The sequence below is a fragment of the Schistocerca gregaria genome, chromosome 7 (genome assembly GCF_023897955.1).
Source record: "Schistocerca gregaria isolate iqSchGreg1 chromosome 7, iqSchGreg1.2, whole genome shotgun sequence".
Lineage (NCBI taxonomy): Eukaryota > Metazoa > Arthropoda > Insecta > Orthoptera > Acrididae > Schistocerca > Schistocerca gregaria.
In genome coordinates, this window is record NC_064926.1 from 319,273,821 (window position 1) to 319,287,791 (window position 13,971).

Here is a 13,971-nt window from a genome sequence, read left to right on the forward strand (position 1 = left end):
GTATGGAGGAAGGTTGCAGTATTTCTCAACCAAACTGCTGAAGTGTAAAGTTTACCCAATTGTCAGTGTGGGGGTGAGCATTATCGTGCAAGAGGGTGATTCCGTCCGACAGCATTGTGACAGCCTGAGGGCAAATGGTAAAGCTAATAATGGAAATGTCTCACATCTCGCCCTCCAAAGAAATCTGTAGCTGTCCACACAAGTCTCTCTGTAGAAACTGCAATGTGCCGTATAGTCAAAATGCCTGGGAATGCTTTCAGGGAGTTGGCTGGTAAACTCTGTAACATCCTCTGTACAGTGCAGATCTTTCACCATGCATTTTTCACATCTTTCGTGTCCTGAAAAAAGACATCTATGTATGTGAGTTTCAGTCAGACAAGGAAGTGTGAGAGCAGGTTTGGCTGTGGATCCATCAATGACCAAACATGTTCTACGAGATGAGAATTGATTGCTTCATCTCCCAGTGGGTAAATGTCTTAGCACAGATGATGATTATTTTTGAATGGAACTATTCTGTGGTCCCATTATGGCGGGTACTCAGTTTTCATTTGAATGACCCTTATAAAGATGGAAAACAGCCCTTTATAAATGATGCATCGTACATAGCCCTAAATGTGATTATGGCACAATGAATAGTACATCACATTACTGAAGAATGTTTTAAGATTATTGTTTCAAGGAGACTGGAATATCTACATAAAAGCTTCTCTGAAGGCTAGCTCTTGATTAATCTCCCTGAACAAAGAACTATTATGGAACTGTGAAATTAATATCTGATTGAATACTAGTTCGTTAACATCTTTGTTTGTTTGGCTTATTTTTCTATTTAACATGTCTCAAATTTTTCTACAGTTTTACCATGCACTAAAAATGACTAAGTATTGTTTTGCAGCCAAATTTGTTCCTTCTATAATGATCAAAGGGCAGAACAATGATACAGTGAATGTTAGTGAGCTGTTCCTTGAAAAAGTAAACAGTGACATAACATCCATGGAAAAACGGAAAAAAATTCAGTGGAGACAAAGTGAGTGAAGTGGCGTAGTGGTTAGCACACTGGACTTACATTCGGGAAGACGACAGTTCAAAGCCGCATCTGGCAGACCTTCTTTAGATTTTCCACAATTTTCCAAAATCGCTTCAGGCAAATGCTGGGATGGTTCCCTTAAAAGGGCATAGCTGACTTTCTTCCTCATCCTTCCCCAATCCGATCGGATCAATGAACTCGCTGTTTGGTCCCCTCCCTGAAATCAACCAATCAGCCAACTGGAGACAAGTGTCTCTATGCTATGACAGTCCTGTTATCATCGTGTGTTTGGTGAGGAATGGGGTTGAGGGAGAAGAGATGTGGCAAGACAACTCATGGTTCCTTCCTCATCACAACAAGCCTGCTCACTGAGCTAAAACTGTCCTGAAGCGACACTGCCTGTATGTGAACATGGACTGGGAGGTGGGGATACTTTTAAGCAGACCAGTTCTGAATATCTGTGACTTGATTAAAATATTATTATGAGAAAAACATTGCTTATTTTTTCAAACAGGCTTCTTGTTAATAGCACATTAAGAACAAATACAGTTAATAGTTAAATACATTCTACAGTTTCAAATATATTTTGTTTTTTGCTTTTATTTTGTAGCTTACAAATCAGAAATGGCTAAAGAAGCTGAAAGTAAGGATGCCTCTTATTCCCAACCTTGTTTACAATAAAGGCATCTTCCAATTTCTTCGACCATCTTCTATTTCCCTTATTGGCTCTTGGAGGCTACAGTGCTGTGTTGGGCCAGATGTCACTGTGGACCTCAATGTTGAAATGCCACAGGTTTGTCAATAAAATTATTATTTAAAACTTAACAGAAGAAAATATTGTTAATGTTGTTGTTGTTTGTGGGACCAGGCTATAAAGAGCAATTGCATAAACAGCAATTGCATGTGAAACTATGCTGACACCGTTGTTAATCTTATCACTATGTTAATTATGTGACTAACTTTTTAGGTTGATAACTGGAAATTATCAAGTAGTACTCCTATGAGAGTAAGGGATCTCAGTGTGAAACTTTCATTAAAGTGCATACAGTAAATCAGAATGTGTTAACATCAGTCTTACTTTTAGCCAGGTGCAGTGTTATTTCCTTGCAGCTCTTCGTTCTTTTTTTAATGTCTTGTACTTATTTGACAATGTGAATAATATATATTATGATGCTCTGAGGGGAAAAGTCTGTATTAGACATGAATAATTGAGGAAGTACGTTTCTACTGGTTACTGCAGGTGGTTATTCATATGACGATGATATCTTACTTTTTAGTTTTGTTTGTTGTCAGACATTTGAAACTAATTCAACATTTCATGATGGCATGGAAAGTAGTTTTTCAACTATATAATTCAGGGATGCATTTCCTTTTAGAACATCAGTTTTGCTGATTCATATCATGCAGACACAAATAACAAAATATTTGCAATTAAAATCACTCCTCTCCAAAACTACCACAGTAGCGCTGGTACTGCAACCGTAATAGATCTTTAGATACAGAAGAAATAACCAAGACTATTTTTTCTGTGCCTACTAAACATTTGCCTGTCAGAAATAATAGAATTTAAACTGATGCATTTTTGTTGATAAAAGATTGTAGGAAACTTGTTTGTTCTACAACTCTTTTCTAAAAAAAATGTCTGGACATGGCAGGAGTGCAACGTACCACCTATAGATGCCAGTGTCATACCAGTTTCATAAAAAATACATGAAGTTACTGCTTTCTGAAATTGACAGAGAATGTTAAAATTGGATTAAATGTGATGCATAAATATTTGATGTTGACATTCTGTCCCACTGATTTTCCATCAAATGTGAGTCTGCCATAATATAACCTTTTTGATAGTAATTAGTAACTAAAGATCATTTTGCAGTTGTTGTTGGTTCATTGTACTTATTTTTCCGATGAAATGTACTAATGTGGCACTGGCGGCACACAAATAATTATCCAGTGTTAACAGGTTTGTCACTCATATAATGAGGTTAGTAGTATGAGGAAAAGGAAAGTCTGCTACTCACAGTAAACATGACATGTTGAATTGCAGACAGGCATGACAATGATTACCTTCTCTGGCAGCTCATATTGGAATGCAACTGTCACATTGAGTGGCAGTCGGGAGTGGGGGGGGGGGGGGGGGATGGGAGTGGGGGGGGGGGGAGTAGGGCACTGTCTGGCGGAGCATGCAGAAACTTGATGGAGGCTTGAGAAGACTGTCAGGCGCAGTGTTGAGAGGCTGTGGTGCAGGGAGGTGGGGGGAGGAGGCAGGGAGTGGTAAAGGGGAGGAGCAGATAAGGGGAAAAATAGGCAGGTGCATTGGCGGAGTGTGGCACACAATGAGGGGATGTCAATAGGAAGGAGTGATAGGAAAGAGGGGTAGAGGGTATGGAGACTGTTGGGTGGAGGGTGTGACACAGTAGGTTATGTTAGGTTGAGGCTGGGATAAGTAACCACCACCCCCCCCTCCCCCTCCCAGACCTTATTATCCAACAGCCCTCCAATGCTGTGCCAGTCTTCTTGTGCCTCTGCATAGTTGCTGCATGTTCCACCAGACAGCACTATCTGCTCCCTCCACCTGTACCCTGATATCACCCCCCCCCCCCCCCCCCCCCCCCCGCTTTCTTGCTGCACTCCAGATTACAGCTCAAGGTGACAACTGCATGTCTGCATGTGACTCCAAAGGCTTTCCCAGCGTAATAATTGATAATATTCTTCTCAGGTTTGCAGCCTGGTCTTAACGTCATCTTGACACAATATTTCAGTAGTCCAACTGGCCGCCGTCTTCAGGTGAGAGTGCGGGTACATGATCTTGCCGGAACTGTGGCAAGATCGTGTACCAGCACTCTCACCTGAAGATGATGGCCAGTTGGACCGCCGAAATATTGTGTCAAGATGACATTATGATCCGTCTGCTCACCCAGTAAGAATATAGTGACAACTGCACTTCGGCCTGACCTGCCGGAAGTGGCAGTGATGTGTGCTTGAGGTGTCCTTGCTCGTGTGCATGTGTCCTTGCTCGTGTGCATGTGTCCTTGCTCGTGTGAATGTGTCCTTGCTCGTGTGAATGTGTCCTTGCTCGTGTAAACGTGTCCTTGCTCGTGTGAATGTGTGTTTCTTCTTTCTGGAGAGGCCTTTGGCCGAAAGCTAAATGTGTAACAGTCTTTTTGATGTGCCTGTCTACAACTCAATGTGTCATCTTTACAGTGGCTAGCGCTCTTTGCTATTATTGTTGATATTCCAACCTGGAGTTTCCATTGTGTGATATAATGACATTAAGTCTGATATTTCCTATCAACCAAAATTGTTTGCTTTTCTGACATCAGATGTCAACTGAACAGAACATATTGTGTGAAAAGCAATTACTGTCACATAAAGGAAAGGATAAAGTGTTCAGTTGATGTTTCCCAGTTTCACAGCACTTTATGTGAGGACAGGGAAAATGATGTACGTTATGGTATTTTTTTATAAACAAATGTTTTTTATATTTCTTCATTTCCAAGCCAGCCGCTGTGGCTGAGCAGTTCTAGGTGCTTTACTCCAGAACCACACTGCTGCTACAGTCGCAGATTCGAATCCTGCTTCGGGCATGTATGTGTGTGATGTCCTTAGGTTAATTAGGTTTAAGTAGTTCTAAGTCTAGGGGACTGATGACCTCAGATGTTAAGTCCCATAGTGCTTAGAGCCATTTTAGCCTTCATTTCCAACTTTTTTTGTTTTCTTTGAATCTTGCATCTACACAATTGTTGCATGTTGGGCATCGGGAGTCATTCTTCTGATTTTCTTTCTGCTATTATACATTTTTTCTTTTGTGTTTTTAGTTAATTGTTACTAATCATGACATTTCTCTTGTTTTGCAAGTGTAGGCATGCTTCCTAAAAACCGATTACTTGAACCAGAGGTATCATCAGAAACGTGCCTTGTACCTTGCATACTTGGCTTCATATTTACAAGAGAGTGATTTACTTGAAGAAGTGATGTTCCATACATGGTGTGGCAATACATTGAAACCAGTATTAAAACTAAAGCCAGTTGGTAAATTAAGCAAACATGTAACTGTGTTGTTGCATTTGTCAGCCGAATCAACATCTTTGAAGATGACTCGATTTTCACCTTCAAAAAATAATGTGAGGCAATCGTGGTATTTTGGTGACTCTGATGGTACTGATAGTGGTAAGTTTTAATAAAAATTTTGTTGTTGCAGTAGTTATGGATAAAAATAGCCATTTATACTTGGTACCATTGTCAAAAATTCTTGATTGATTTGGTGACATATATCCTTTAAATATAACACTGATCCTACTTGAGGTAATTGTTTACTCAAAGCAGGTGGGCCAAGTATAATAAATGGGAAGTGTATTGCAAATCACTAATGGAAATGATTTTCATTTGAGTAGAAGATATATATGGTACAAAATCAGATGTCAGTAATTTTGTTCTTATGAATTCCAAAGTTAGTTACAATTTGAAAGCTGCTAAGTTCCATTGCTAATTTTCATGATATTAAGTAGTGATGTAAAGCTAACTCTGGAGTTATGGTTGCCTATTATTCATTTTGTTACTATGTTATTTCTTCACATTCCCCAATATCTCTCTGTCAGACTTGGGTTTCTGAAAGTACTGCAGTTATTCCTGGAGGTTAAGAGTACAATCCAGTGTCCAAATTCTTGAAATAAATATAACACCTCTCAGATATGAGGTGCTGTATATTAAACTCTCATTTACAATAACTGTGCATATCAAAGATTGCCCGTTACTTGGAAAATCACAAATATACTAATATGGGTTGTATCCAATTTAACAGATTCCATTTGAGTGACACAGATAATTATTTCCCCCTTGATCCTGTGATATCATTGTGGTTGTCATGGCCATCCTTCTTCCACAGGTCACATTATATCTCCAAGGCAGGACCTGATCCGTGGAGCAAATCATGCAAGCTGCAATTATTGCCAACATAATAAGACAGGTATTCTTGTCCCAGCTGGCAGGTACACTGTGGCTGTCCATTCCAGAACACATCCACATAAAGAAAACTAACTTCCAAACAACAGGCTGTACCAGTTCATTACTAAAATGAACTTTGTTGTTGTTGTTGTGGTCTTCAGTCCAGATACTGGTTTGATGCAGTTCTCCGTGCTACTCTATCCTGCGCAAGCTTCTTAATTTCCAAGTAACTACTGCACCCTACATTCTTCTGAATCTGCTTGGTGTATTTGTCTCTTGGTCCCCCTCTATGATTTTTACTATCCGCACTGTCCTCCAGTACTAAATTGGTAATCCCTTGCTGCCTCAGAACATGTCCTACCAACCGTTCCCTTCTTCTAGACAAGTTGTGCCACTAATTCCTCTTCTCCCTAATTCTATTCAGTGCCTGCTCATTAGTTACATGGTCTACCCACTTGATCTTCAACATTCTTCTGTAGCACCACATTTCGAGAGCTTCTATTCTCTTCTTGTCTAAACTATTTATCATCCACGTTTCACATCCATACATGGCTACACTCCATTTAAATACTTTGAGAAAAGATTTCCTGACACTTAAATCTATACTCGATGTTATCAAATTTCTCTCCCTTAAAAACGCTTTTCTTGCCATTACCAGTCTACAATTTATACCCTACCAACTTGAACCAGCATCACTTATTTTGCTCCCCAAATAGCAAAACACATCTACTACTTTAAGGTCCCACTTCCTAACCTAACTCCCTCAGCATCACCCGACTTAATTCGACTACATTCCATTATCCTCGTTTTGCTTTTGTTGATGTTCATCTTATATCCTCCTTTCAAGACACTGTCCATTCCATTCAACTACTTTTCCAGGTCCTTTGCTGTCTCTGACAGAATTACAATGTCATTAGCAGACCTCAAGGTTTTTATTCCTTCTCCATGGATTTCAAAATTTTTCTTTTGTTTCCTTTTCTGCTTGTTCAATGTATAGATTGAATAACATCGAGGATAGGCTACAACTCTGCCTCATTCCATTTCCAACCACTGCTTCCCTTTCGTGCCCCTTGACTCTTATAACTGCCATCTGGTTGTAAATAGCCTTTCACTCCCTGTATTTGACCCCTGCCACCTTCAGAATTTGAAAGAGAGTATTCCAGTCAACATTGTCAAAAGCTTTCTCCAAGTTTACAAATGCTAGAAATGTAGGTTTGCCTTTCCTTAATCTATCTTCTAAGATATGTCGTAGGGTCAGTTTTGCCTCACGTGTTCCAACATTTATACAGAATCCAAACTGGTCTTCCCCAAAGATGGTTTCTACCAGTTTTATCCATTTGTCTGTAAAGAATGCATGTCAGTATTTTTACTAAATTGATAGTTCGGTAATTTTCACAGCTGTCAACACCTGATTTCTTTGGGATTGGAATTTGTATATTCTTATAGTCTGAAGGTATTTCGCCTGTCTCGTACATCTTGCTAACCAGACTATACAGCTGGCTTTCCCAATGCTATTAGTAGCTCTAAGGGAATGTTGTCAACTGCCGGGGCTTTGTTTCGACTTTCTTTCAGTGCTCTGTCAAATTCTTCATGCAGGATCATATCTCCCTTTTCATCTTCCCCTACATCCTCTTCCATTTCCATAATATTGCCCTCAAGTACATTGCCCTTGTGTAGACCCTCTACATACTCCTTCCACCTTTCTGCTTTCCCTTCTTTGATTACAACTGGTTTTCCATCTGAACTCTTGAGATTCATACCAGTGGTTCTCTTTTCTCCAAAGGTCACTTTAATTTTCCTGTTGGCAGTATCTATCTTACCCCCATGTGATATATGCCTCAACATCCTTAGATTAGTCCTCTAGTCACCCCTGCTTAGCCATTTTATACTTCCTGTCCATCTCATTTTTGAGGTGTTTGTGTTCCTTTTTGCCTGCTTCATTTAATGCATTTTTGTATTTTCCCCTTTCATCAATTAAATTCAATATCTGTTCTATTACCCAAGGATTTCTACTAGCCCCCGTCTTTTTACCTACTTGATCCTTCACTATCTGCACTATTTCATCTCTCAAATCTACCCATTCTCCTTCTGCTATATTTCTGTCCCCTGTTCCTGTCAATTGTTCCATAATGCTCTCTCCAAAGCGCTCTACAACATCTGATTCTTTCAGTTTATCCAGCTCCCATCTCTTTAAATTCCCACCTTCTTGAAGTTTCTTCAGTTTCAATCTACAGTTCATAACCAATAGCTTGTGGTCAGAATCCACATCTGCTTCTGGAAATGTCTTACGATTTAAAACCTGGTTCCTAAATCTCTGTCTTACCATTATATAATCTATCTGAAACATCCCAGTGTCTCCAGGCTTCTTCCACGTATACAACCTTCTTTCATGATTCTTAAACCAAGTGTTAGCTGTGATAAAGTTAATGCCCTGTGCAAAATTCTACCAGGCAGCTTCCTCTTTCATTCCTTACCCCCATTCCATATTCACCTTCTACTTTTCCTTCTCTTCCTTTCCTACTATCGAACTCCAGTCATCCATGGCTATTAAACTTTTGTCTCTCTTCACCATGTGAATAATTTCTTTTAACTCATCACACATTTCTACAATCTCTTCATCGTCTGCGGAGCTAATTGGCATATAAACTTGTGGTATGCGTGGGCATTGTGTCTATCTTAGCTACAGTAATGCGTTCACTATGCTGTTCATAGTATCTTACCCGTGCTTCTATTTTTTTCCCCCCATTATTAAGCCTACTCCTGCATTACTTCTATTTGATTTTGTATTTATAACCCTGTATTCATCTGACCAGAAGTCTTGCTCCTCCTGCCACCGAACTTCATGAATTCCCACTAAATCTAACTTTAACCTATCCATTTCCCTTTTCAGATTTTCTAACCTACCTGCTTGATTAAGGAATCTGACATTCCATGCTCCAATCCGTAGAATGCCAGTTTTGTTTCTCCTGATAACGAGAACACCATCATCATTTAACCGTACAGTAAAGCTGCATGCCCTTGGAAAAATGATGGCTGTTGTTTCCCCTTGTTTTCAGCTGTTTGCAGTACCAGCACAACTAAGCTGTTTTGGTTAATGTTACAAGGTCATATCAGTCAATCATCCAGGCTGCTGTCTCTCTTCAGGAACCACACATTTGCGTCACCTCTCAGCAGATACCCCTCCATTGTGGTTATACCTACAGTACGGCTATCTGTATTGCTGAGGCACGCAAGCCTTCCCACCAGTGACAAGATACATGGTTCATGGGGGGGGGGTTATGAACTTTATATGGTAGCAATGGTAATTTGTCAGCTCATCAGATGGTTGTGCAACACATCATATCAGCAAAGTGATATGCTACACTGTAAAGCACTAAAGTTTAAGAATCAATTAACTTTTTCAGAATATATTGTTTATCCACAGCTAATTCACAGAAAATATGAACACATGAATATTTTCTCTTCCTAATAGTGTTCTATCATTATCGATTACAAATAAATGATGAAGAAGAGGAGAATCCAGGGTGGAATGTGATGATATGATGAAAAGGATAGTTGCTGCTCATCATATAGCAGAGATGCTGAGTCGCAGATTGGCACAACAGAAAGACTAACAGAAAGTGAGCTTTTGGCCAACAAAGCTTACGTTGAAAATAGAGAACACACACACACGTGCGCGCGCGCATTCACACCACTATTGTCTCTGGCTGCTGAGGTTAGACTGGACCAGTGTGACCTCTGTTTTCTATTTTTGACGAAGGTCTTGTTGGCCAAAAGCTGACATTCTGACAGTCTTTTTGTTATGCCTATCTGCGACTCAGCATTTCTGCTATACGATGAGTAGAATCTCCCCTTTTCAAAATAAATTATGAATGTAAACATAAGAGTCTGTGCCAAATAATTATTTCTTTTGCAATATTTGCTTCTTGTACAAAAATACTATTTGTCAATATTTCTTCACAGTATTACCACTTTTTCTGTGTTTAGCTGCAGTAATCAGAAGTGATTGTTTATTTGATTACTCAATGTTGACGGGGATAGAGTGGCTGAAAGTCGTTGTGAACCATGCCTTGATTACGAGCCTTATGCAGTAACTGTAGGAAATATGAGGCAGTGGTGTCACGCATTTATGGAATACTGTTAAATGTAACTATGGATGCGAGACATGGTAGGCTTAATGTGCAGGAAGACCATTTTGTTGACCTTATGAATGCACACTGTTGGATAATACTGGAGGGTTGAAAATAAACTTTTTAATCACATTTCGACTGCTTATAAAACATACATTTCTTTCACTAGTGTGGAATGTGGAAAAAGTGTAGTACATCATGTCAGTTGTGATTGTGTGACCAAATAAGCTATGCTGTTAATGGATATCAGGGAATGGTAATAATATCTGAAGGGTGTTGCCAGACTCTTTTGGGAACTTACACGTTCTCTTCTGAAACAGTGCTTGGATGAGGTAAACAAAATCAGTGTTTAACCTTAGAAGAAAATATGGAAAGGACATGATGTGAAGTTTGGATTAGGTGTTGGATAGGGTGGGCAAAGGTAGAGAGATGTAAAAGGCAGGGAGATGGGCTGTGTTTGGATGGCTAGTGGCTCAGAGGGAGGCAGCTGGTTTGCTGACTAGGGTGTAAGAGGGGGAGGGATGGCAGGTGCGCAGGCTAGGTGTGTGATTCACAGTTGTCGAAGCCTGTGGGTGTGATGTACAGGGACAGTTGTCATTCCTTTCATCATATCAATTCCTCCCAACTCCTCCCCGCATTACCTTGAGCGTGCACTGCTCCCCAAAGTCTCTGACAACCAAGCATCGCACACCTATCCCACACAACTGCCACGCCACCCTCCTGCATACCTAGTTGGCAAACCAGCTGATTCATTCTGAACGGCTAGCCCCCCACCCCCAAACTCTACTTACTGCCTCTCTCTCTCTCCTCTCTCTCTCTCTGCCTCTGCCTCTGCCTCTGCCCATGTCACCTGACACAATCCTCACCCCACCCTAGTCCACCTTCTGAAATACAGCACTAGCATTGCATGTCAACTCAGTGCCACATGAGGGCATAGGCATGTGCACACATGTACGTGTGTGTGTGTGAGTGTGTGTCTTTCTATCTGTCTGTCTGTCTGTCTGCTTGAGTGTCTGTCTTTATACTCTAGCTCGAAAAAAGATTACTCTGAAAGCTATTAAGCTTTTCTGTTTGCACCTGTTGACAACAACACCTTTTGTGAGTGGTCTACTTTACTCCTGAAGTATTTACATTGTGCCAGAACTTTCCTACAAAATTATTATGTGTTGTAACTGATAGCAGTATAACAGACTGTTGTTCATAGCCAGAATAACAGCTGTCAAATTGTGACTGCTTTCCATGGTTGGTGTATTTGCACACGAGTTACAGTGCCTGTACAAACACAGAAAGGTTGAGGCACCATGTGTATGTGGGATTTTGATATAAAGCAGGATTGCATCAACAGTGACAAAGATGTTGGGGGAGAGGGATAAGAATTGATTTGAAACTTTTCAGGAGATTGTGGTTATCTTTTATGTGTGATGGGAGATGCCCTTGAGGTGCTGGTCTCCCTGGACTAGGATGTGTTTGATAGGGACTTTGAAGCCCTCTGCAACAGGATAACCAGGATGGCTGCTTTTGTTTATTTTGGGAAGTAGGTGAAAGGTTAGCATGCATGGGCCAGGACTGGCAAGGAATTCTGTGGATAAAGTTGTGATTTCTTGTGAGGGAGTTTGTAAAATTTTCTGCAGCTCAGTCTGGATGGATGACATACAGTCGTTAGGAAGAGTTGTGAGCTAAAGATTTAGTTTGTGAAAGGAACGGATGTCGCAGTATCAAAGAGGGGCCTAGATGAGAAGTTTAGGACTGCACTGGGATTGGGATTGGGGTTTGATTGTGGCTAGGATATTGCAAGGAGGAGGACATTAAGTAGGTAATGCATACTGGGCTTCTTGGAGTGGAGTTGAGTAGTTATTGGGGACAGTGTTGTATATTGTGATTGGGAAAGAGGTGCTACTTTTGAAGCATTTGTCCAGTAAGGTACATAGTTGCCTAAGGTGGTGTGAGCCTCAGTGAAAACATCAGAGGAAGGGTGATGTGAAAGAGAGGTAAAGTAAATATGGTAAATATTCAGTTTTTCCAGACTTGGTAAATGTCTGGCTGCTGAATGTGTTATGAGGCCAGAGGAAATGATGAGAAACATTTTCAATGCTCATATACAAAACAAACCCACATAATCAAAGACCTCACGTAATGCTCCGTAATGCTTACCTGGCAGACTCATATCAAGAGTGTGTATGGTTAACGTGTGTGTGAATTACCTGTGAAAATACAATGGATAGATTTTATTGGCCTCCAGACTTACCATATTTTCTCTTCCTCTTTGCTGCTGCAGATTTTCTCTTCCTCTTTGCTGCTGTAGATGGATGCATCAATTGGATATTGGACATGAATAGGCAGTGGATCTCATTAACTAATGAAGTTAGTAGAAGTTCAGGATGCCATTTTGAATATTTATTGGGATTAATGATCTAGTTAAACTCAGTGATTTGTAATGTATCAAAAAATTTTCTTTTCAAAAAAAGAAAAGAAAAGTGTGAATGGAATCACAGTCCACAGTCTGTGCAGCTATACTTATTGTATTAAAAAACAAAAAATCATAAAATCTTTACAATCAGTTGCATAGATATATGATCAGAAACCTATCTGAGAACTGATTCAACTGATCTATGCTCTCGCAAACTGCAGCAAGGTTTTGTACATCATTGTATACTTTTGGGAGCCTTCAGCTAACTGCAAACAATAATTTGCTAATCAGTTGCCATACAAATTAGCAAATCTTTTTTCATTGTGCTTATACAATAGAAGTCTCAAATTTACTCTTTCCCTTAGTCCTCATAATTTATCATAATTCCTTTTCTGTAAATTCTTATTAAAATAGCTAACTGAATTGGTGGTTGACTGTCAGGTTATCCCTGCGCTGTTTCCTCATGTCAATTGGAGTTGTCCGTACGACCTTTGGCAACATTTTTACATGCGTGATTTCACCATTTGTTTGCATTGGTGACTGCTGCTGTGTGGTTAGTAGAAGCTTTTTTCTGCCTTAATGTGGGTTTTGTTTAGTCCTGGAACCCTCTCTTACATATATGGTCTTTTTCTCTTGAGTTGCAGATAGACACAATGAAGAGATTGCTTAACTTGTGACTTTCAAACAAAAAATCCTTCTTCAGAAGCAGGAAACACACATGCACGCAAATAGACACAATGAAGAGATTGCTTAACTTTTGACTTTCAATAACCATGTATGAGTGTGTCATGCTTGTGTGTGTGTGTGTGTGTGTGTGTGTGTGTGTGTGTGTGTTTTCTGCTTCTGAAGGATTTTTCTGTGTGAAAGCTAGAAGTGGAGGAGTCTTTTCATTGTGTCTGTCCACAATTCAACATCATCTCTATGTTTCATATTGTTATTCCATCCTGGACTTTGCGTTGTGCTCTGTTTCTCAAGGATCTCCGTGCTCCTGTTCATAGACAGTGACCTAAGGAAGTAGTTGTTAGTTACTGCAATTGATAGTTTTGTATGTGATATTTCGTTTGTTTGTTTGTCGATTTCTACTGTCTTTCGTTAGAGTAGGTTCCTGTACCTGCTTGAATATCTTCATAACAAGATATAACATTCATCTTTGTGTGACAACGTATGTGCCAAAACCAGAACTTCTAGTTAAATAATGTGTGCTATGTTTGTTGTATATAGATGCTGGAACGCCAACCCCTCATTACAATAGTAGCATTGCCAGAGATGTTGCTGCCTTAAGTTACAACGATTATCTTGTGCAGTTACTGGAGACACATAGTAACATTCGTGATGGGATTGTTTTATTGAAGGTGTGGCTTCGGCAAAGAGAACTTGATCAGGTATGGCTAGATATTTGTCTGAAATTTATTTTTCATTCAAAATATATGTTGGCATTTGTGAGTCACTTCTGTTTTGTTTAATCT

General features: G+C 39.9%; 1 protein-coding gene across 1 annotated transcript in view; it reads left to right on the top strand.

The window, feature by feature from the left end:
• Nucleotides 1–13,971, top strand: part of LOC126281851 (nucleolar protein 6) — a 125,028-nt gene that overhangs the window by 38,668 nt on the left and 72,389 nt on the right. Inside the window, exons 5-7 of the mRNA XM_049981107.1 lie at nt 1,635–1,817; nt 4,888–5,194; nt 13,727–13,887. Of these exons, the coding sequence (XP_049837064.1) occupies nt 1,635–1,817; nt 4,888–5,194; nt 13,727–13,887 (651 nt within the window). The remainder of the gene's footprint in view (nt 1–1,634; nt 1,818–4,887; nt 5,195–13,726; nt 13,888–13,971) is intronic.